At 38.0% G+C, this 24,733-nt stretch overlaps 1 protein-coding gene across 1 annotated transcript; it reads left to right on the top strand.

Moving 5' to 3' along the window:
* Positions 1-10,661: 10,661 nt before the first annotated feature.
* Positions 10,662-20,410, top strand: LOC148407446 (alpha-1,6-mannosyl-glycoprotein 2-beta-N-acetylglucosaminyltransferase). The gene is made up of 4 exons (XM_088403759.1): positions 10,662-11,026; positions 11,097-11,911; positions 18,081-18,349; positions 18,418-20,410. The coding sequence occupies exon 4, from the start codon at positions 18,574-18,576 to the stop codon at positions 19,828-19,830; it is 1,257 nt and encodes a 418-aa protein (XP_088259885.1). The 5' UTR covers positions 10,662-11,026; positions 11,097-11,911; positions 18,081-18,349; positions 18,418-18,573; the 3' UTR covers positions 19,831-20,410.
* Positions 20,411-24,733: the final 4,323 nt, after the last annotated feature.

The raw sequence follows: 24,733 nt of genomic DNA, 5'->3' as shown, positions 1-24,733 counted from the left end.
CATGTATTGAAAGCAAATAATGTTTATTTGCTCAGGTTGTAGTTTATTTTGTTCGTGTGGTTGTCTGTTTGTTAGCCTTGTCCTTAAATTGTATAAATGGCATAAGTCTCATCTTAAATATTTCCCAATACAATTTCTGATAAATCTGAAAAAGACTGATTTGTAGAACAGAAGCAATTCAAGGTTACAAGTTTTTAAATGACTTCATTATTGAGGACGGAATTAAATGTTTTGATAGTGAATGATGGAGTAAGCTTAAATGAGCTTAATATGCTGAAGGCGTGGTTTGAATCGATAAACATATTTAGGAGATGAATGAATAAAATGTGCTGAAGAATGAATGTACGATTTATTTTTAAAATGTGCTTTACAAAATGTGCTGATGCTAGGTGTTTGTGAAACTAACAAATTAGGAAAAAAGAAGGGCGTAGCCACTGTGTAGCTTTGAAGAATCCTTGAGCTTTTAACAGCTTTTCAGTGCCAATGTTTGAACAAAAAGTGACAATAATATTTCAGTGCCTTTGGTCAACAAATGGAGTCTTGGGATAACTGCCATTTCCTTTCTGTGCCACACCATTCTACACACTTCTTGATTTATTCATTTCTTCTTTATTAGCTGATGATTTGAGAGGGATATGCGGCTTTGTCCACACATCCACCCTGGCAACAAAGTCTGAAAATCAAGTGTGTCCCAATTGGGGATCGTTTCATTGCACAGGCAATGAGGTAATGCAAAGAAATTGCACTCCAATTCAAAAGAACACCAGAGCGACAAAACTATATGTTGGCTTAAATGTCCCATTTGTCTGCTGACAACCAAGTACTATTGTTATTGAAGCCCACATGTCACGTTTTTCTTGTTTTGTATCCTGAATATATAATGCTGTACTGAATAGGATATTTTAAAATCCCATGAAAGAATCTGGCCTTGTAATATAACAATCACACATGGTTGACATTGTGACTGGCTGTGACTGCGGTACAATTCAAGCCAAGGGGGAGCCTGCATAACTTGAGTTTCAACTCAAGTATTTTGGCTGAGCTCACTGTAACATGTGTTTACAAGGTTGCAGTACACTGTGGTTAGACACGCATGCAAATAAACAATCATCTTCATCTCTTTCTTATTATCAAAGACAGAATTATTTGTGTGATTGAGGTTCAATACAGAAAATAAGGCCAAACTCAGCTCTATAATCAACATTTTGATTAGCATTGCAAAAAAAGGTCATGTTCCAATGGAGTGTCCAGTATGCTTAAGTTTTTCTATATTTTCATAATTACATTAACCCCTAGGTGTCCGAGAATTTTTCTTTAACCTGGCCTTTTAAATTACTTTAAACAAGTCATAACATCGTAAAATATCAATACATTTTTACTTTCAACCCCTCAAAATGTTTAGTGCCTCAGCCATATGCATACATACCCATTTTTACACATACATATTCCAAGGCTGTTTCGTTTCAGAAGAATTTTCATTTTGTGAGAAAAAATAAATTAATAAAAGCTTTTCAATGCTGCAGATTTCGCAGACGGAAATGCGGATATATGTTTTGCATCGCATTAAATAAAACACTTCCCTGCAGCAAAATAAAAGCTTTTCTGCAACATTTAGTTCTTGGATCGAAGCTTTTTGTCAACTACAAGTCCCACAATGCATAGCAAGAACTTTGTATTATGAGAGTCAGGCTAAGCCACCGAATGAAGTCATTTGAAAGGCTTGAAAATGTCATTAGTTGTTTGCTAGCGCCACCCGGTGGTTTTGGGTTGCAACACAAAAGTATTTTTGGACCCTGTTTGTGAGTTGCCATTGAAAGGATTAATCCAAAAATTGGGGGAACTGCACAATAAAACATTGGTTTTTTTAATATGTCCAAAATGGACTATTTCCAATATTGGATGGCAGTAAATGAGGCCGACATGGGCTAAATTTGACATCTGCATTGTGTACCTCTCGACCTCCTGTTTACAAGCATTTAGAAGTACGGCATATTGAAAGTCAACATGTTTTGACAATCTGTGATATGCAATATTTTAGCCTCCTAGTGTGTTTTTTTTGTATATGCTTTTCCTTTGATCACATATCAAGCTGAAAATCTCTCTCTCTCTCTCTCTCTCTCTCTCTCTCTCTCTCTCTCTCCCTCCCTTACCCTCTGTCAAACATTTAGCAATTTTATCTTCATGTATGAGCCAAACATGAAAAATGTATTTGAGGTTTTGTTCAAAAGCATGGTTATATTCTCACTACACATGTTCTAATGATGCCATGTTCCCAGAAGACAATTATGGCATGACAGTCTAAGCTTAAAAACCAGGACTCAAATGAAGACCAGTTATTCCTTGAGGCGCCGTGCGTCACATAATGCTAAATACTATGGTAACTGTGATTAAAAACAAACAACAACAACCCTTTTTCAGCACAACTTTCCACAAGTGTAGGTCTTCAGCCCCCCCAACCCTACCCCCACCACCACCAGCCGTTCTTCCAGGACCTGGACCCTCCTCCACCGCCATCAATCACACTCCATTTGTTCCAAACATTCCTTTCCTCTGCGCCTGAGGAGAACTCGGGTACAGTTCAACAAGTCTTTGCCTCACAGCTGTTTGTCCATTAATGGCAGTAATAAGTGAGAGCCCTCTTGCTGTTAATCCAGATGTGAGCTTCTGTTTACAAAATCTTGTGATCACATTTTATACAAACACTTTAAACCTGGAGGCTTCATTTGATTTAAAAGAATTTGGAACTCCTCTATGTATACTGCATATGCACTTTCTGCACTCACACTGTTTTTTTTTGCAAGTTTTCACTGTTTACTAAATTGATGGGTAAGCAACCCTTTGATCAAGAATGTCAGATGGTGGAAAAAAATACAAGACCATGTGATCTGAGTATAATCAAATCCACGTTGGATTCCTTTTCATCCATGCAGCTTCAAAAGTCAAGATTTCCTTGAGCACACTTTCTACTGCAAGCTCGAGATGATGATCACGTTACATCATAGAGATTTGTGATAAGGAGAGAAAACGTTGTTTACAAATCTCATCTTTTACCAAAGGAATTCAGAAGGGGATGAAATATTTAACCTCCCACAAGGATTTCCCCCGTGAGAATTCAGTGAAGACCTGCACAAATTGTTATTGGCACTGCCTGAAAATGATTTAAAATGATGAGTGTTTTCAACAGACAAGCATGGGAATGATCTTTCATTGGCAACATTCATCAACGAGAGAACAGAATATCCATGGCAAGACGTTTTATGTTTTTGGTACAAGAAAAGAAGTTTGTAAATCAATTGTTTTGTTGAAAAAATAAAATAAAATCTTAAGAACATGTGGTCTTTTACGAGTCGTATGTTGTATATTGTGTCGATAACATTCATCTTCGGTACAAAAGACCAAGGTTTCTCACCTTCACCGAAAAGTGTCACTGAAAAAAAAAAAGCTTCACGCACAGCAACATTAATTCCCAAACCTACCTAAATCCTCTTGAATACATGATAAAAATCTAAATCAAAACATCTCCCCAAAATTCCATACGTTACTCCAAAAATCTTTCACAAAGTACCAGAGCGTTTTGAGTTGTTATAATGAATGAAATAATGATGTTTTGGAAACGATTTCCTTTATCTTATAACAGTTCATTAATGTGTGCATTGTTTTGCTTGATCTTTGTTTTTAGCGCTACCTCTGGCCGGTATTGACATTACATTTTGTAGCGAGGAAAGGAAGGCCAGTGCGGCTTCAATTGAGAGCCGAAACTGGCGTGGTATGGCGTTATATTTGTGCCACAATTACGCACGCGCGGAAAAAAAATTGAGCGGAGAAAATCAAACTGAGCGAGCGAAAACAGATTTTGAGAGCAAGAAAAAAACTATTGAGCGCGTAATGATAAGAGTTTGAGCGCGCGCCGATGGAGTTTGAACACAGAAAAAGAAATTGCTCGCTCAAAATTCCTTTTTGCTCGCTCGCAATAGCATTCTCGCGCTCAACATCTCGCTCTCGCTCGCGATACTCCTCTCTCCCTCGCTCAACATCGCGTTTGCTCAACATTGAGCTCTCGCTCGCTCGAGTCGTCCTCTGCGCTCGCTCAGTTCTGCTCACGCGTTACGTTTGTGCCACAAAACCAGCCAATCAGAGCTTGTAAAAGCACTTTGATTGACACAGCTCAGTATCCAATGAGATTGCTTGTACGCTATCCGTTGACGCACTCTCGTTTGCCCTGTGTTCACCCGGAAAGGGCAAACGAGAGTGCGTCAACACGGTCTTGGGCTGGAGAATTACTTTTATATCATTATTATTACTGAATTGTATCATTTGACAGAAATACCTTGTTAGTTTTTGTACTTTAATAATATAAGCCCACAACTCCCGCCCATGTCGATGTGACGCACTCTCGTTTGCTCCTTCCGGGTGAACACAACAAGCAATCTCATTGGATATCAAGCTGTCAATCAATGTGCTTTTACAAGCTCTGATTGGCTGGTTTTGTGGCACAAACGTAACGCGTGAGCAGAACTGAGCGAGCGCAGAGGACGACTCGAGCGAGCGAGAGCTCGATGTTGAGCAAACGCGATGTTGAGCGAGGGAGGGAGGAGTATTGCGAACGAGAGCGAGATGTTGAGCGCGAGAATGCTATTGCGAGCGAGCAAAAAGGAATTTTGAGCGAGAAACTTCTTTTCAAGAACTTTTTTTCTGCGCTCAAAATCTGTTTTCGCTCGCTCAGTTTTATTTTCAACGCTCAATTTTTTTTTCCGCGCGTGCGTAATTGTGGCACAAATATAACGCCATAGCGTGGAAGCCGACAGGAAGCAGATTTATTTTTAATTATAAAATCAAGCTTGGGACATATCAGATCTGATTTGTAGACTCATGATTCTTTTGTGCATCGATTTTTTTTCGGGCAAACCTCTGCTGTATAATGATTCAAACTTTTAAATGCAGTAAATAATTTTGCTTCGAAGGTTCCCATAATGCAAGTGCTTCTCAAATAGCATAGCGGCCCCCCCTGAGGCAATGCCGGGGGGCGCGGATGACCCAGGGAAAAGGCTTTGTTTTTGCCATGTGAAATGTAATTGCAATAAAATACGATTTTTCTTTTTTTTTTTTTTTTTTTAGTCCCAGGCACTTTGATGCACTTATTTTTTTTCAGTTTTAGACAAAGGTGTAACCCGTATAAACGCTGTAGAAATGTATTAACAGTTGTTGAAAGTTGAATAATATTGCTTTTTACTTCTGTTAATGTGAAAAATCATACAGGCTTAGATATACAATTTTATAGATAATAATCTTATTTATAATCAGCACGTCGAGTATGGGGGGGGGGGCAAAAAGTTTTCTCTTTCCTTTGGGGGGCTTGGCAAAACATAGTTGAGAAGCAGTGCCGTAAAGCATGCTGTGTGTTATCTTTATTTTTATGTTTGACCTACTTAGCCTTCTGATCATTACTGCAAACAAGTCACTTGTATGCACACACTAATTTTATCAGACACACCATACATAGTGTACAGTGTCAACTCTAACCACACGCTTCCAGCCCTACGTTTCCCAGTATGAACGTCAACCCAAGGTGTCAGATGGGATGTTTGCACATGGCCGGAGAACACTCATCTGTTTTTACTTAGGTCTTGCCACGTGAATGTCAACACCCTGACAAACTACACAAGTGGCTCTGCATGGCTGAGCAGCACGCCAAATCTGGACCCCTTTGCTCCCTCACACTAAGCTCAGCAGAGCCACTTTAAGGAACACGCAAAACTATAGAAAGAGCAAAAACAGATATGAAAATTGCATATTTGACATTCACTTTCATGAGCTCAATCTAAGTGTTTAAACACAGAAACAAAAGGAATGAAACCATAAGAAACTAAACATGCATTTGGTGTCGGGAAGTATCAGGAATTTCTCACAAAATGATTACACAGAGAAATGTTGATGTTCGCCCTTAACTCAAAGCGGCACCGCACAATGATGTTAGCTGTTAGCTCATCCTTAAACTACACCAGCTGTTGTTAATCTGAGAAGGGCTGAACTGCTCTGTTGGGGCTCAGAGAAGAAAAGGCATCAGTGCACCATCACACAGATAAAACCTTTTTTAGGACTCTCACAATCACGTTTCAACCAGGAGATAACACAAACAGTTTGAAATGTGTGTTTTAATTGACATGAATACAGTTAAAATACTCAAAATAATTTTAAAAATACCAAAAAAAAAAAAAGTGCAATTCCTGAAGAAATTGCGTGTGAAGGCGAAAACAGTGAAGGGAGAGCAAGGCTGCACGGATCATTTTGCCGGCTTACTTTGACACATTATGAAAAGGAAAATACGGTTTGACTTATCTCCTTCAGCCCTTGGATGTGCATCAAAACAGCAAAGAGCAACCTTCCACACTCTGATCTCACAACAGTCGTCACTTGGGTAAAGAATATTCCAAGTAAGATGATCAGCAAATCATCTCCGAAGAACTCAATTTCAAACCAATTGAATAGGGCTGAAGATGACTACCCGTGAAAGAGTAACAAGGTTGTTTGCATATATCACGAGCAGAATGGAGAAGATGTCCGGGATTTAAATGGTGGGAGTTATTTGGCCTGTTTGATAATGATGATGACGTTGAGGGCTTTTAGATGAATTCACATTCAACTGTTTAAAAAAATAAAGCAGTGGAATTTCATATCGTTTTGTTGTTGCAACATTAGTCTCAGTATTTGTGTCTAGATTGTGTGCACATTTCTTCACACTTACTCGTCTCTTTTCAGCCCCTCCATAACCGCAGTCGTATGTTATTCGATATACAATGAAGAACCGCATCTAAAAGTACCGTAATTGCATCATTTTAATAACACACCATGTGTTTTCATTGGACTGCCTTGATATGTGTAACCACTAAAGACAAGGGTCGACTCATACTCACGTTTTTGTAAAGTTCATCCAAATTTAAGTCACAAAGGGGGGGGTCGACTTATAAGTGAGAATTACGGTAACAACGTTCATATCCTGTCTGATTCTGGCTCCAAATTCTGCTCCTCACGTGGCAATTTAATACATTTAATGCACTTGTTACCTAAAAGAAAGGGACAAAAAGTGATCATAGCACTTGTTTAGGAAACCTTCATAGTTTCAAATTGTTAACTGTAAGAACTACATTCATGTATCAGATTTAATCTTTGAGTAACATCAGATTTGGACATGTTTTGCCTGGAGGATTTTTTTTTTTTTTTTGGTCTTTTATTATGTAATAACACATGCGGTAACCATCCAGGAAGGCCACTCTCAGCACTCTGGCGCCCAAATGCTCAGAGCTATTAATACATTTCTATGGTTTTGTTTATGTATATTTTCAATTACATGAGCAAACAATGTCAGATATCTATGGAAAAAAAACTGAGAACAAATTCTTCACATCAATTTTTTTGCTAAGAGCATAATGTTCTTCTTATGCATCTCAGCAATGTTAATTTTGTTAGAATAGTTACTTTGCTTGTCATGTGTTTGAGGTCCACACAGGGTTCAAGTGGAAAGACTCTGCATAATTCAGTTATGTCATTAGTCTCTTTGACCACAAAGTTCCCATTTTAAATAACTTCAGTATAATGTGTATCGCTGTCTGCAAATTGAATCACAGCTTTGTTTTGATTGGTTAGGATATGCACAAAACATTTCACTATTGACAAAAAAAAAGTCGTTCTTGTTTGCTTCTTTGAGATGGCTTTTTTTAACTGTATAACTCAAAATGATAAAAGAGCAATGAGTATAAATTATCAATGAAAACAAATAAGAGTGACAATAAAAAAAACCTCACCAATGAAATTCTCCTAAAATAAATACCATGAATACAATAAGTCCCCCACTGTTGTTTAATGATGTGATAGCTTTCTTCATTTAACCCGTTTTTATTTTTTTAGGCAAATGAGAAAAGATTATGAATTGCAATGCCGGTCTAGCTGCAGACAAAATTACACTTTTACATAATACACCATAACTTATACAAGCGAAACATTTTATAAACACTGACAAGGTTAAATATATCTTATCAATTTATGACATCAAAATGTTGTATTCATCTTACTTTCATTTGAAAATTGAAATTAAATAATGCATAATTTCTGGATTCTTACTTAAATATTAGAATGCTTTGAAGAGTCTACCTGTCAAATATTGCACTTTTTCCTCTGATGTTAAAGGAGCTAAAAACTATTGTCAGAAACAAAAAAATACTCACATACTTTTTCCACTAAAATACACTGCAAATGAAAAAAGATATGTGTCACTAATATACCCATTCTGTCTGTATTGCGTTTGTTTCAAATAAAGGGAAATCTGAAAGCATTTCAGAGGTGTTCCTCATACTGTATATACAATGTCTGGGAAATGACATTATCATTATAATTTTGATAGTTTTGTAGTCAAGTTTTTTCTGGATAACAGGAACATCACTGCGTGAAGTCTGAAGATCACCCGTGTTGTTTTTATAATTACAATAAATCTTGTATTTTTTCAAATCCACACCGAGTCTGCTTCCATTTCTCATTCCAAAAATTCAGTTTTCATATCACTGAAAAAATGTAGTCTCCCCCCCAAAAAATATATGTACTTTAATTAGTTACTGCAATTCTCATTCATTTCACACACACTTTCAACATTAGACATTTTAATCATTTCAGAACATTAAGTTCGTTCCATTCGCTGTGGAAAATAATTTCCATCAGCCCAAAGGTTTGCATATAATCTGGGGAAATTTTGTAGACTCTACATGATTCACTCCTTCCTCAGAATTACTGGAACAGTTTTGCAGAATTACTTGACCTATTCAAACTGTTCCAAATTCACTTGGAACAGCTCATGTCATTTACCATTTTATTACCCAGTTATAATTTTGCAAATTAATAATTATCAATAACTAATTTTCCAAAGCACCAAATTTAAAAATTAATTAAACAATAAATAAGAAAGAATAAATTAATTGAAAATATATTTACATTTGATATGAAACAATTGGGGAGTTGGCATATTTTCAACTCCAATTTCCATATATACTGAGAGATTCAAAGCATTCCAACTTCCACATAATCATCTTCTTCAAGTTTAATCCATGCTCTTCATAATCATTGCCTATAACGCCAAATCATTCCAAATGCTTTCACATAGTTCCATGTGCTCCAGTTTTTTTTTTTTTTTTTGCTTTTTCACAGCCTTTCAGTACTGTCAGGGAGTTTCTCTATACAGCCTTTTCTAGTTTTAGCATTTTATCCGCACCAGTCTCTGTACGTGTGACATCAAGTTTTATGTGATAGAAACAAGGTTGCATTATCCTGTGATTATCCAATAATTTTCCACTTTCACAAACATCCTGCCATTTTCCGATCACATGTATTTCTATGGAAATTAAGGAGGAATGTAATCCTTCAACAAAAGGAAACACATACTCCGGGGACTTTATTGTCTTGTTCTTGCGGGCGAACCTCCCAAAACTAGTGTGTTTATAGCAACTGTGCGTGATTGTGAGCTGGATGTTGATGTAACAAACGAATTAACATGGGTGTGCTGTTACCCCCAAAACAAAAGATGAAGTGAAAGAGATGTTCCAAATAAATTTAGTTTAAACAAACAAAGCCTGAACTTCATTTTTCATTCACAAGAAATATTCTTTAAAAGACTGTCAAGTAAAAAAGATGGCTCTACATCTTTTCGCATGCTTTCTGCATAATACATAATCAACAATTGGAAAATATTTAACATAAAGTGTCTTTCTCTTTTGGGATTACAGTAAGGATCTGTTGACAAAAATAAATCACTAATTTAATTATCAATAAATATTTGCCCACAAAAATAATCAACATAAAGTGTCAGACCTGTTCTCAAAAAGAAATAATTAAAAACTTATTGATAATTGATAACTTAATTATCAATAAATATTTGCCCACAAAAATAATCAACATAAAGTGTCAGACCTGTTCTCAAAAAGAAATAATTAAAAATAAATATTTGTCAACATAAAAATATTCAACTTAATGTGTCCTCTTTTGAGATCATTGCAGAAATCTGTTCACAAAAATTAATCATTCATATTCACAATCATAAATTTGGTGAAACACAAATGCTGTACAATTTCGGCTTATTTATTGTAAAATGAACTTGAACCGCGTCAAGAGGAAAAGAAAAAATAACCGCTTAGCGCATTTAACACTGACGAGGCTTTCAATGACCGCTCACAATATGGGACATCCATGTCCTGTCAATTAATATAAACTCGAGAAAAAAGGCAATTGTGGTTAAAAATGTGCAGCTTTTGACTGTTGTCAAGAATGCGTGGCTTGGAAGTATGATGAACTATTGGGCATGGATATTTTGCAAATCAATTAACAGTGTGCACCCCTAATACAGTATTTCTGCCTGGCCAACTAAAATTTTAAGTGAAAGGCCACTGTGTCCCACTCATACTTTCTCTTGCAGCCTCAACAGGGAACCCCAGATTTCCCTCTCCTCGGCCACTTCGTCCAGCTACTCCAGGAGGATCCCAAGGCGTTCCCAGGCCAGCTGTGTCCCAGGTTATTAAAAGAAAGTTAAAAAAACAACAACAACAACAACACATGAATAAATAAATTTGTCGTGGACCCTATGTAAAAGTAATAAAAATAACACTCTTGTGGTGGACACTAGGACCATGTCTCTCACCCAGTAGGCATGTCGCTATGATCCTTTGATGCTTTGAACCTGTTGGCTTTGTCTTTGCTGTTTTGGACTTTGTTGTATCAGTTTTGTGATGGCATGCGAAGAGTAAAGATCTCCACTAGCACGGCAACGTGTGGTTTCTTCGCCTCGCCACATTGGTGACCCCGGACGTTAGAATGGGTGACCCCGGATGGGTCATCTTGCCATATTATTATCCCAGACGTTAGAAAGTTTCGTCAGGCTGTTGGAGATGTAGTCTCGCCACATGGGTGACCCCGGACGTCAGAATGTTTCAGCGAGGAATCACCGCAGACGTCCCACATCGTGACATTCCTCCACCAGCCTACTATACGTCAGGTAATGCAGCAAGCTGGTACCACATCAGCCAGCCAGCACCCCGACAAGGGTCCTCTCACCCGTCGCACAGTCCCTTGGCGCACCAGGGATCGAGCCAGCCAGCAACAGGCTGGTACGGGCGCTGGTGAGAACGGCTGTGCAGTCCAATTTCGGAGTCCCTGGCCGTCGACCGGGATCTTCCAGCCGGGCGGCCTCATCTACTACCGATGTCCGTTCGGCCTCAGCAGTAGGCCTCCAGCCACCATCATTCAGCCGCCCCTCCGATTCACCATGCCCGCAGGTATGGTCCGAGTATACATCGGAGCGGGTCAGCTGGTGTTGGTGCCGCAGCAGGTTCATGCCCAGGCACAGACTGGGACGCAGCCGTGACCGGCCGTCCCTCGGAAGCCACTGTGCCTACCAGCATGCGGGTCAGCACTGCCATCCGGCTCCTGCGGAACTTCAGAACATCCCTTTGCCAACGCTACCTCATGGTTTTCACGCTGAGCGTCTCACCCTTACTCCCGTCGCACCTGGGGCCCTGGTGTCACATACACCGCCCAGGACCGGACTGAGTCTCAGGGTGCCAGACTGGTGAATACCCTGTGGGGTTTTCCGTTATGCCTTTCTGGGTGTTCGGGGGGAGCTGTGTGGCGGACACTAGGACCATGTCCCTCACCCAGTAGGCATGTCGCTATGATCCTTTGATGCTTTGAACCTGTTGGCTTTGTCTTTGCTGTTTTGGACTTTGTTGTATCAGTTTTGTGATGGCATGCGAAGAGTAAAGATCTCCACTAGCACGGCAACGTGTGGTTTCTTCGCCTCGCCACACTCTACACGAATAGAGTATTATTTGGCATAGTTGTATTCACCAGCATACTTACATCAAAGATAACGTGAAAGAAAGTAAGTTATTTTTCTTCTAAGGCACATTACAGTACAGGAGGAACATCTTCTGAGACACACGACTGTACAGAAGTAGAACAAAACAGTGAAAAAGCAGTGCCCTCTGTTGGACAAACTAAGTCATTACAAAACTCCCACTTAGTTTTCAATATACTTAAAGTTACCTTAATATTACAGAGCTGTGCTCTTATTCGCCAGTAATTTCAAGCAACAAAAAATCATTTCACGTATTTTTTGCTGGAACTCTTTCGTTTCATTTCCATTTGTTTCAAGTTAACTTTTCAAAACCTTTTTTACATTTGCATTGATCAGGCAGCATTCGGTGTACAGTACTCCGGTCAAACACAGGTTACCACTCTACATTGAAGAGAAATGTCCAAGCTCTTCCCCGAGGGAATCAAACCTCTGTTTGTGTCGTGATTTGGTAAAGAAATCCGCTTTCATGTCATTTTTTAAGACAATATTGCAGTTCGATGTGTCCATTCCGCACACAATTACGAATATTGTGGTCGCAAATTATGTATTTCGTGAACAGGATTCTTCGTGATTGCGATGACTCCTTTTTTTTTCTTCCAGGATTACTAAGGACATAGTTTATTCGCTTCCACTCTGAGATCAATCAGCAACAGTGTTGGGCAAGTTACTTCAAAACTGTAATGCATTATTTATTACTTCTTGTCATGCCAAAGAAATTTGTTACACTACTATATTACTGTATTTGAAATGTAATGCATTACATTACTATTGGATTGCTTTTATATTACTCTCTTTACCATAACTGGAAATATGGATTTGCTCATTACTGTATGCTCGTTACACATCTAGTGGGAGGTTGGCTTAAGCCTAAAAACAGTACAAATCATTTCATCTGTATTGTATTGTAAACCTTTAGAGCATAGGTGTCGAACTCCAGTCCTCGAGGGCCGGCATCCTGTGTGTTTTCCGGTTTTCTTTCCCCAACACACCTGATTCAAATAAGTAGCTCATTAGCAAGCTCTGCAGGAGCTTCGGAATGATCCCAATCATTTGAATCCGATGTTTTTGAGGGAAAGGGTTTGAAAACATGTAGGATACCGGCCCTCGAGGACTGGAGTTCGACACCTGTGCTTTAGAGACATGACAAGGCAGCAAATCTTTTTTTGTATTTTAATCATTTTATTACTTAGCTTCGCAACATAATAATGCATTGTTTATGCTTTAGGCGAACACAACTACTGCATTCCACAATTTCAATGCTAATATTCAAATTCAAGTTCAGTCAGCTAGGGTACGGACAGACGTTTAAAAAATAGATGGTTTCTGTATGAGTTTTTGTATGCTTCATCTTGATACACATTGACCACAACTATATATAGACTATTATTAATATCAGTTGTTCAGTGAAAATTATCATTATTGGTATTTGTGACAGGAATCTTGCTGACAAGGTTTCGAAATGCTGGCAAATGCATTATGGAAAGCAGCAGCATACAGTATCTTCTACGTACGACATAACAGAGTAGGCCAAAGTGGCATCCCTGAGTTAGAGATCAATAATTTTGCCTGCTTTGTTATATCCTCAATCTCCATCCTTCGCATTTTTCTTTTCGCTAACTTCACGTTACTATGGCGCCGCTCCGATAAGTTTGTCAAATTACTTGTGCTATTTTGCAAAGTGGACAGCTCTTTAATTGTCACGCACAAAGTGCAGGAGACAGAATAGGGCGAATTTTAGCAATATTGCGAAGGTGAAAAAACGCCGTTCTCGCCGTGTTCTTAATATGTGTTTGAAAAGAGAGAGTTGAGTCAAATACCACGCCGAGGTTTTTTGCAAAATTATTTTGGACAATAGTACAGTTATCCAGGTTCAAAGTGGTATTCTCAATCAAGTGCTGATGATGAGCAGGGCCAATAATTAACATCTTTGTTTTACTAGAGTTAAGAAGCAGAAAATTGGAAGACATCCATTGTTGAATCTGCGCAAGGCAGGCCTCCAGTTTACAGCACTTGCACGGATCTGTTATTTCTAAAGGCATGAACAGTTGGGTATCATTAGCATAGCAATGAAAACTAATAGCATGTTTACGTATAATATCGCCAAGGGGGATCATGTAGATCTTAAACAGTAAAGGACCAAGTACTGACCCCTGCGGGACACCACATGAAACGGAGAAAGATTCAGAGATCACATTGGCATAAGAGACACTATGTGTCCTTCCCAAGATGTAAGATCTGAACCAAGAAAGTGCTGATGCCAAGATAGCAACATGTGATTCAAGACCTCTATAAGAATACGATGACCAATAGTGTCAAGTGCGGCACTATGGTCAAACAATATTGATGAGATGTTGGAATCCACGGCTAAGAGATCATTCGTCACTTTTACAAGTGCTGTCTCAGTTGGCCCTAAATCCTGACTGAAGGAGTTCAAATCGACTGTTATGAATCATATAATCGCTAAGCTGTTGTAAAGCTACAACTTGCTCAAGAATTTTCACAATACAATTTTCAAGACACATGTTCCCAAGATCGGGAATAAGTCTTTGACGAGTTTTCCTGGAAACGGGTCGAGAATGTCGGCTTTGCTGCTTCAACCAGGTGTGTAAGACACTACAGAGATACTAAATCAAAGTGGGACAGGGTTATCAGACTTTCATGAACCTGATTGTCCAAATTAGACTCAGCAATCACAAAACCCGAGAGGGTAAGTGGCGCTGCAGTTTTTTTATTTCGTCCCTGATTAGCTGAATCCGCTAAGTAAAGAATTCGCATGAAATCGTGTGTTGAATGGAGGGAGCTATGATTAATCTGCTGCTGTTGCGCTAGCTTTGCTGCCGTATCAAATAAATATTTGGAGTTGTATTTATTAAGACCAATCATTTTGGAAAAGTAATTTGTTTTAGCTAACCGAAGAGCCTCTTTATATTTCAGCAAGCTATCGCATGACGGAAAACCTCGAGTTTGGTTGTTCGCCATTTACGGTCAACTTTTCTACTTAACAATTTAAGAGTGCGCGTTTCATCCGTAAACCACGGATTGTGCCGCTTCGGACGACTTTTAAATCTTAACGGTGCTATAGAGTTTACGAAATTTAAAAGAACCGTATTGAAATCATTTTCTCCTCTGATCTGTAAAAAGACAACAAAAATTTACCGGTAATTGCACCATATTCTCTATCCTATTCCTCGTACCCTATTGAATTAAATTTAACCCTGCTGTCGAGCTGAAGTGAATCGTACCAGTTTCAAGTTAAACAGTTCTTGAATCGTTTGTATCTTTGAGAAAAGATGCCAACTCCCCAATTGTTTCATATCAAACTGAAAAATAATATATTTATTGATTCATTTTTGTTTTTATCATTACCATACATACTACATCAAATGGTGAGTAGAGTGGCGTTTCCTTGCACATCTATAGAGTGAAGCAAAGCTCATGTCAATCAAAACAATTTGAATATTAGGATGTCACCATTAGAGGGCCTCTGTCATTTCTTCGCTAAAATCACAGTATGATCTATGCAAGGATTCCAATATGGAACGAGAGCCTCGCCTTAGTACACCAGTTGACATAGCTTCCGAAAGGGGCCTAGAGTTTAGGACAGAAGTATGGATGCCAGTCACTGACATTTTTGGGGGCACAGATTGACAAGTGACTACATTTTATTCCCTTTTAATTCTGATCAGATGACCCAGATGATTACTGTTGCAAAGCATGTTGCACCTGCTTCCTTGAAAACCACCCAGTTTAGTTGGACCGTTGCTATTGTTATTTTTATTCCTTAGGAATAACTGCTCACTTACCGTTTTATTTGTATATGTTTGCAAACATTTGTCATTATGGGGTGATGATGTGAGGAGGACGACATAGGCTGTTGATGATAACGTAAAGTACATAAATTAGTTACTGTATTTCCCATTCATTTCACACACACACATTCATCATTCGACATTTTGATCATTTCAAAACATTAAGATCATTTCATTCGCTTTGGAAAATCATTTCCATCAGCCCAAACGTTTGCACATAATCTGGGGAAATTTGGGGAAAATCATTTCCATCAACCCAAAAGTTTGCACATAATCTGGGGAAATTTTGTAGAATCTACATGATTCACGCTTTCCTCAAAATTACTGGAGCAGTAATTTGAATTACATTATCATCGTGTCGTGTAAAAGGTGCTCTGTAAATAGTTTGACTGATTACCATAATTCCCCAAATATAACACATAAGACTTTTAAGACAAAAAAAGAAGAAAAAAAAGATGGCCAAAAGTAAAATATAAACTGTATATTTATAAACGGTAAATTAAAAAAATTGATTTAAAAAAAAAAATATTTGACACCATTGGAGGAAGATTGAGCTGTCAGCCACATAAGCCGTGTTTTGATGCTCAGATGTGCCTTTTTAATATCAGATGTATTTTTACTTAAAATAATTACCATTAAGGGGTGGACGTCATTTGGCTGTTAGCATCAAGTGCCTGATGCAGTTGACAGCAGCACATGTTAGCTGAGCTTGTTCTGGCATAATTTTCAATGAAAGAAGCGAGCAGACTGAACCATCCTTGTTCCTACACAGGAACATTACTAAAACCGAAAAGATCATGTAAAAGTTATGACGTCTCCAGCTGATTCAAATGTGCGCAGAAAGGTAATTCATTTGACTCGTTTATTAATTGCATGTTTTGGCATTTACACACAATCATAAACTTGGTGAAATGCAGATGGTGCTCAACACCAAGTATTTATGGTGAAATGAACTCAAACCGCGTCACGAAGAAAATGAAAAGCAACAGTTACGTGCGCATTCGATTAATATTACACTGGTGGGGCGTTCACTGGCTGCTCATAATATGGGAAATTGAAAAATGCTGAACCTAATGCGCAACAAATATGCAACTTACAGATATGAAGAAAAAATGAGATTTATTCTGTTTTGCTATTTGTTTTGACATTTTTGCCAAAGTTTTGGTTTGTCTTGGACATGATAACATAGCGAATACCAGAATTTGTCCCCAAATTTAAGTCTTGTACACAGGTGTGTCTTATGTTGAGATAAGTCACATGTCTGAATCTGGAATGTCAAGGAAAAAATTATTTGTGTGTTGCATTTTCATGTAAGATTATATTAGACGGTATATCTTAAACTACATTTCAGGCTACATTATTTTGATTTTAAATTATTTTGGAGCATTAAAGTTTCTCAGTAGATCACAATAAAGTTCTTTTGTTTGGAAAAACTAATACAATAAAACCAGACCTGACCACATTTGTGGGAATATATTGTCGTGCCCCACTGTAGACTTTGCAAAGAAATAAAACCTGACCAGCTACTGCTTTTTATGCTGTTCATGTGATGCAATCCCAAGCTTTTCTAGTTCCTCTTTTTTCTGTATATTCAGGTGATACTCAGCCAAACCAGTCCAACCAGTGTAGTTTCAACAGGTCATTTTTTTTCACTCCTGAGATCTGGATACTATCTTGACAGTAGCTCAGTATTCAGGATATTTCACAATTCTAAAATGAGCTTCAGTTTGTCTCTTATTTTTTAATGTTTTCAGACCAGAGTCTTATGGTTCTGTATCCTTCCAGCCACAATTTTAAACCCATATTTTGAACTCATTTAGTTATCCTTTATGCCCCAGAGTTTTTTTTGTTTGTTTGTTTTGTTTTTAATAGCACTATTTGAAAAGGTTTTAGCTTGATAATAATTCGAGATAAAGGCATACTGTGTAAATGTTGCTCGGTGCTATTTTGCTCCTTTTGCTACTTTAAGGGTTAATATATTACATAGTTTGGCTTACAAATTCTTGGTGTGGTCTGTAATTCATGTTTTGATGATGTTGGTTAAAATTTTTAATTTGGTGCCTCCTGGCCCATGGAAACATCAAAATGAGCTTTTTTGTTTTATGTTCCATTTTATTTCAACTGTGTATTGAGACATGGTTCGAATGTATTTGCAAAAACTGAAATGTATTTGGATGCGTTTGAATTATTTGCTAGTGCATACAAATTATGAAATGTAGTCTCCTCGGGAAAGGGAACAGACTAAGAATTTCATTGTGTGGTACTACGATGCATATAATAAAACTCTTGAATCTTGAGAACCGTTGCTCTAACTTTAAAAAGGACCTGTAGTAGGAGGCATGTGCTAATGCCCCTTGCCCCTCCCTTTGTCGACTGTCAAACAGGGCCAGCTCTCTGTTTCCTCCATATTGTGCAACACTGCGAGTATGATTTGTCCAGCGGCCTCTCAGTCTCGCTTGAAGAGGGAGAGGGTCAATCTGCAGCCTGCAAAAGAGGGGTGGAACTTGATCTGGGGGCGTAAACGACTGAACGCTTTCGCCACATTGTACACGTCAGCAGTCAATGGGTTGTGGAATGGAGAAGAAACACCCCCGTCAAACCTCTTTTCCTGTTACGAGCAGCGTACGCCACTGTCAAGTTACACAGCAGCCGGGTGAGTAACTTTTAGCACGGCGTTTATACTTTTGTTAAGAATACTTTATTCCACTCCTTTCTTCTCAGAGACGTACAAGAAAGCAGCAGCACGTGTGGCAGCTGGAAGAAAGAGAGAAGTCACACATCGTTATTGAAAGCAACACACATGACCTGACGCATAAAGGGGAACTTTTCAGATAATGTGAGCTGCTGATCAAAGGTTGCTTTTCTGACTTTTCCAAAATGAAGCTTCGGCTTACTAAAAGGAACCTGCTGGTGCTTTTAGGTGTTTCCTTTGTGGTTTGGATTATTTTGGTTTCCGAGCATGTACTGTCAGTTTCAGAAAATGCCGCAAGTGACATAAATGGTCAAGGAAATCTTGGCATACACCCAAGTGACACAGTAAAGTTCGACATTTCTGGTTCGCTGTCAAAACTGTCTCAGTTCATCTACAGCGCTAATTACAAGCAACATATTTTAAATGCTGAGCGGTTTCCAAGGGAGTCCCAGCTGGTGCTCGTCGTGCAGGTCCACAACAGACCGGAATACCTCCAACTTCTCATCAAGTCTCTGGAGAAAGCTGCAGATGTCGACAGCGTCCTCCTTATCTTCAGCCATGACTATTTTTCAGCGGAAATAAACGCCATTGTGCAAGGAATCACTTTCTGCAAGGTACTGCAAATTTATTTCCCGTTCAGCACTCAGTTGTATCCCACTGAGTTTCCTGGGCAGGATCCACGGGACTGCCCGCGGGACATATCCAAAGACAATGCCATCAAAACAGGATGTCTCAATGCAAAGCACCCAGACTCTTACGGACACTACCGAGAAGCTTTCATCACTCAAACCAAACATCACTGGTGGTGGAAGTTGCATTTTGTGTGGGAACGAGTGCAAGCAATGCAGGGCTACAGTGGATTTGTAATATTCATGGAGGAAGACAACTACGTTTTGCCGGACTTTTTCAAGTTTTATAAGTTAATGCTTGAGTTCAGGTCAAACAGCTGCCAGGATTGTGATTTGCTGGCCTTGGGGAACCATGATGACTTTACTAAGTTCCCCACACTGTCTAATAAGGTGATGGCCACTGGGTGGTTGTCCACAAAGCACAATATTGGCATGGCCATCTCCAGGGAGTTGTACTATAAAATGATGGGCTGCAGCAATGACTTCTGCACATATGATGATTACAACTGGGACTGGACGCTGCAGCATCTCTCTGGTACCTGCATTTCAAAGCCTATAAAAATTCTTGCGGCTCAGGGCTCTCGGGTTCTTCACACTGGAGAATGTGGACTGCACCAGAAAAAAAACTGCAGGCCAGAATGGGCCTCACAGAAAGTGGAGGAGATACTTAAGATAACTAAAAATGAACTTTACCCTCTTTCTCTGGTCCTTACTTCTTCTGTAGCTGCTCTACACGAGGACCACATGAAGAATGGAGGGTGGGGAGATGTACGAGACCATATTCTATGCAATAACTATGCCAAACGGCTTTAAAATGTGCCTTTATGTTACAACGTTTTAACACGTTTACTGCCATCACTGTTCAAATGTATTTTTCACATACACAGCTCTTTGACATCTATAACCATCAATGGCAGTGAACGAGTTAAAGAAAAAGTCCGTGTCGCACATGTTTTAAACGAACATTCGCCATTTGGGAAGTCCCGCCACCACCACAAAAAAAAAAAAAAAATCATGAGCAAATCAAGTCGAAGCATGTAGTGCATATTTAAGACTGCTTCATCTCCTGATAGGAATTAGATGTGTCATTGCCAAAGACTGTTAATAATGTGTGTATGATCCATTTGATCTGTGGATGGCTAACGTCCACGCCAGGGTGAACCAACCGATATAAGATGGGTGGATGTTTTACTGTATTTCCAGCAATCCATAGACATCCCATGACGATGTGATTCCTTTTTTTTTGTTCACGATTGACAGAATCTTACACATAATTGTGTTATGTCCTGCACTGTTGTTGCTCGTATTTGTATTTGTGCTTTCCATGGTACGATTTCAAGTGCAGTTTAAACAGCACATGGATGATATGGAACTGTTAAACTAATGCACATAATGGAACGTATGGATACTACAGCTGTATCTTGAGTGAGCAGACTTTAATCTGGTTTGTTCATTGGACCCAATGCATTCTATGTTTGCACTTGTCCGATAGCCACTGATGTCAACAATGAGAACTCGGTTTATTTGGTTTGTGGATTTTTTATTTTTCTTTTCTGGCTGTTTGCTCTTGAAACGGGGGCAACAAAGTGTCCTTCTTTTTGGGATCTTACTGAGGGATCAAAAACTGTGCATTTGGTGGAAGCAAAAGTGAAGATGCATTTGTGTGAATTGAGATTTAACAGTGTAAAACTGAAGCTGACCAACAGTGCCTTTTGTTTACTTGAAATTGATTGTTATGCAGTCATTTACTAACTAAAGATGATACCCTGAAATAAGTTCATCTTTAGATTGTTAACTCGAGTCCTGGTGAATATACCAAACCTGTGGTATACTACAAATCGCAGTCTCTGACGTTAATATGCTTCATAGTAATGAGTTGGGTAGCATGTGATATTGATAATGTGATTTTAAAAAATGTCTTGGCCAAATTCTGAACCTTACTTCTGTTTTGTTGATCAATGTTTTTTTTTCATAATGAGAAAAAAATAAAATGTTTTTTTTTTCCTATTTATAATGATGAAGTACTTCCAGCTTATGGGATATTGAATTTAGTTAGTTGATGTGATTTTTAGTTTACTTTTTACTTTAAAAATAAAGATGACGATGATGACTGGGATCCTAGTGAGGATAAGCTGCTATTGAGGATGGACGGATGGACAGACGAACGGGCGGATGGATATTTAATAGGAAACTGACTTTTTTAAAAGGCAGAGTAAAATTTTTAACGCATATGATTAATGGTCCTTTAGTTTGCTTTGTTGCCATATGGGATTAATGTCTGGCATTAAATTCTCAGTGACACTGTCAGAACATTAAATCTAGTTCTTAACTCAGCTCCTCATTTCTATTTCTAAGTTTAGTTCCAAATTGGGAGTTAATTTTCTATCTATGAGTTTAGTTTCCTAGTCTAGTGTTCCAAGACTATCTCTTTCCATTGCTGGCTGTGGTTACATTGGATTTTTGTGTATAAATATTTTCTAATTATTGATTTCCATGTCCTGTCCGCTCCTGGATCAAAATCTTCCTCCTCACATGACAGGATTGTTACTTTAAATCAGGGGTTCTCAAACTTTTGGAGTCAGGGACCCCTTTTAAAAAGCAAATTTTCCCAAGGACCCCCAGTGCAAATGTTTGTGGAAACAAAACAAAACAAAACAAAAAAAGTCATCATATTAAGTGACTAAATCAAAGTATTTGATGATGACGTGAATTACATGTGTTTATTTTACACATTTCAAAATGATACATTTTTTTTAAATATATTCAACTGCTTGAATGGATTGCTTTATTGAAGAGTCATGAATGCTTTTCCAATTTAACATAAAGTAAAAGGAAATTGAGACAAATTTGTTTTTTTTTCACTCATTCAATGCAAAAGATATATCTTTACTTTTTTTTTTTCTTTTTTTAAAGTGTCCAGACTTTTTTTAGGGGGGCTAAAAGAGGCTTGTTCTAAATGGATAAATTTCAACTCGAGGTACTGGTGTTAGCAATTATCTAAAGTAATTGAATATTCATTAATTCACTTTCAGCTGTATTTAGATGCTACTTTAGCCAAAAACCTGAAGAAGAAAAAAATACAGAAGTACCTGGGATTGAATGTCTGGACTTAAAAAACATAGAAATACGTCTTTGGGATTGAATAAGTTAAGTACAGTACTAAGGTAATCAGCTACTTTAGGTTTTTAACCCTCTCACTGCCAATGACGGCTGTAGACGTCAAAGATACATTTTTACTGGCCATGCTGTAAGTTAATAACCCAAATTCTTTCATGGACCCTGGGGTCCGCTGACTCCCCCTTTGAGAACCACCGCTTTAAAGGAGGCGGATGTTGTTATTACATCAGTGATCAGGTCAATGCCTTTGCTGTTCAAAAGATCAATACTGAGATTTGGCTTTAAAAAAAAAAAAAAAAAATCATCTGCATGGGACATTAGATGAAACCAGTTTGCATTCATCGCAACTATCATTTAATTGAATAACGGAACGTTTAACATACCATCCCAATACCAAACACGTTTTTGAGGCAGCCGCTAGCAAAAAAGCAAGTATTCTAATTACAAGCCAACAACACAAAACAACACAAAAGATTCTCTTCATAAAAAGTTGACTGGGGTATAATTACATTTTGCAAAGTGTTTGATAGCACTTGCTCCTGTATATAAATATGTTGTTCTCTTCAGTACAAGCCCATTCACCAAGTGTGAAAGGGAAAACAAAAGTAAAGCTTTTCTAAGTGGACATACATTTGGTCATGTCATTCATCAGCATGAAATGCCTGAAAGCAATAGGGGAAATACAATTCATGTGTGCTTCAAGTTTCATATTTAACATACTTTTTTGTTTTTGTTTTTTTTACAATCTGGCCTCAAACCCATGGCCTCTTGATGGTAATTATAAATCTGTACTCGCAATTGGCCCTGCAGTGGATGCTGCTTTTATGACTCACTTTTATGAGACAGACACTCAAAACAAATTTCAACAAGATGAAAAAAGGGTGTAAAGTGAGTATAAATATCAAGAGTGCTTATCTTTATTTTATTTGGCATTCTGAGCTAATTAAAATATTGATTACCTGCGTTTTACGTTGAAAAAACAAATGATTTTACATTACTTTTTACACGAGGCTTGTTAAATATCTCCTCTTAATGAAATAGTTTAACTGGTCTGAGCATAGATTTAAAAAAAGAATCTGCAAACAATAGTAATATCAAATTCTATGAATGTCAAGGAGTATTTAAGAAAAGAAATAAATAAACAATGTAGGCACACGAGGTGTCTTTTATTTCAAGGTTTGCACAGCAGACTAGTCTACGGTATTAGTAATAAGGCACTAGAGCAGGGGTGTCCAAACATTTTGCAAAATGGGCCAGATTTGGTGTGTTAAAAATGTAGGGGGGCCAACCTTGGCAGGCGTTCTTTACATATAACAGCAATTAATTTAAATACATTACTACATTTCAGCGAGCTGTTCTGTTTAACATTTGCTTTTTTATTTTCATTTCAGCTTTTTTAAGCATGTGTTTTGGTTCATTTGAAACATGCTTACCAAAAATGAATTGACGTTAAATATTGAAATTGAATATTCCACTTCACTTTTTTTTAACACTTTAATTAACTTTTTAGTAACAGTTGAACAGAAGTAATTAGGTGCAAATTACATTTGAAACAAAAAAATATCTCACCATGGCAGTTTAATGTTAGAATTGTTAAACGCAATAACAGAGAAATGAACACGTAATCGTCATATCAACAAGTGCAGGGTCATTTACAATATGAAATGAGTTACTATAAATGTGGATTGGATTTTTAAATGGTTATTATTCTGGAGTGAAAACTTAAAAAAAAAAAAAAACGTTTTCAGACTTATCATAAATGAAAAATGACTTGTCCACATGAGTAAGCATGTGTTTTGGTTCATTTGGAACATGCTTATCAAAAATGAATTGACGTTAAATATTGAAATTGAATATTCCACTTCACTTTTTTTAACACTTTAATTAAATTTTTAGTAACAGTTGAACAGAAGTAATTAGGTGCATATTACATTTGAAACAAAAAATATCTCACCATGGCAGTTTAATGTTTATAGAATTGTTAAACACAATAACAGAGAAATGAACAAGTAATCGTCATATCAACAAGTGCAGGGTCATTTAAACTATGAAATTAGTTACTATAAATGTGGATTGGATTTTTAAATGGTTATTATTCTGGAGTGAAAACTTAAAAAAAAAAAACGTTCTCAGACTTATCATAAATGAAAAATGACATGTCCACATGAGTGTGATGGGTGAAACTGAGATCTGGAGTGTAGGACAAAGGCCAGGTGTGGCTCTAAGGCAGTAGTATGGATGCGCAAGATGTCTTGTAAGTGAGAGTTCGATAGCCGTGTCCTCACACGGCTCTAATTTAAGTTCATAACCGAGAATGGCTTCTCACACAAATACGTCGAACCAAGCAGGCTTAGCATTTTCTTACCAAATGCTCGAATCTCTCTTGTCCTTATCCAGCTGTCGGTAAAAGTTGGCGATACAAAGCTGCTGGTGCTGACCGCAGTCACTGCGTCACACTGCAGCTCAACTTTCCTCCTTTTGTTGATTGTCGCCATTTTAGAAAATTAGGGGCTCATACAGTCAATTACTCATATACTAATTTGCTATTCCTAATTGAGCCTATAGATAGCAGCATTTAGCACACGCAGGTAACAGCGCT

This window comes from Hippichthys cyanospilos, chromosome 20 (assembly GCF_059441005.1).
Source record: "Hippichthys cyanospilos isolate Australia breed blue-spotted pipefish chromosome 20, RoL_Hcya_1.0, whole genome shotgun sequence".
Classification (NCBI taxonomy): domain Eukaryota; kingdom Metazoa; phylum Chordata; class Actinopteri; order Syngnathiformes; family Syngnathidae; genus Hippichthys; species Hippichthys cyanospilos.
Note: the sequence above shows the minus strand (reverse complement) of the source record. Positions and strands in the feature narration are given on the sequence as shown.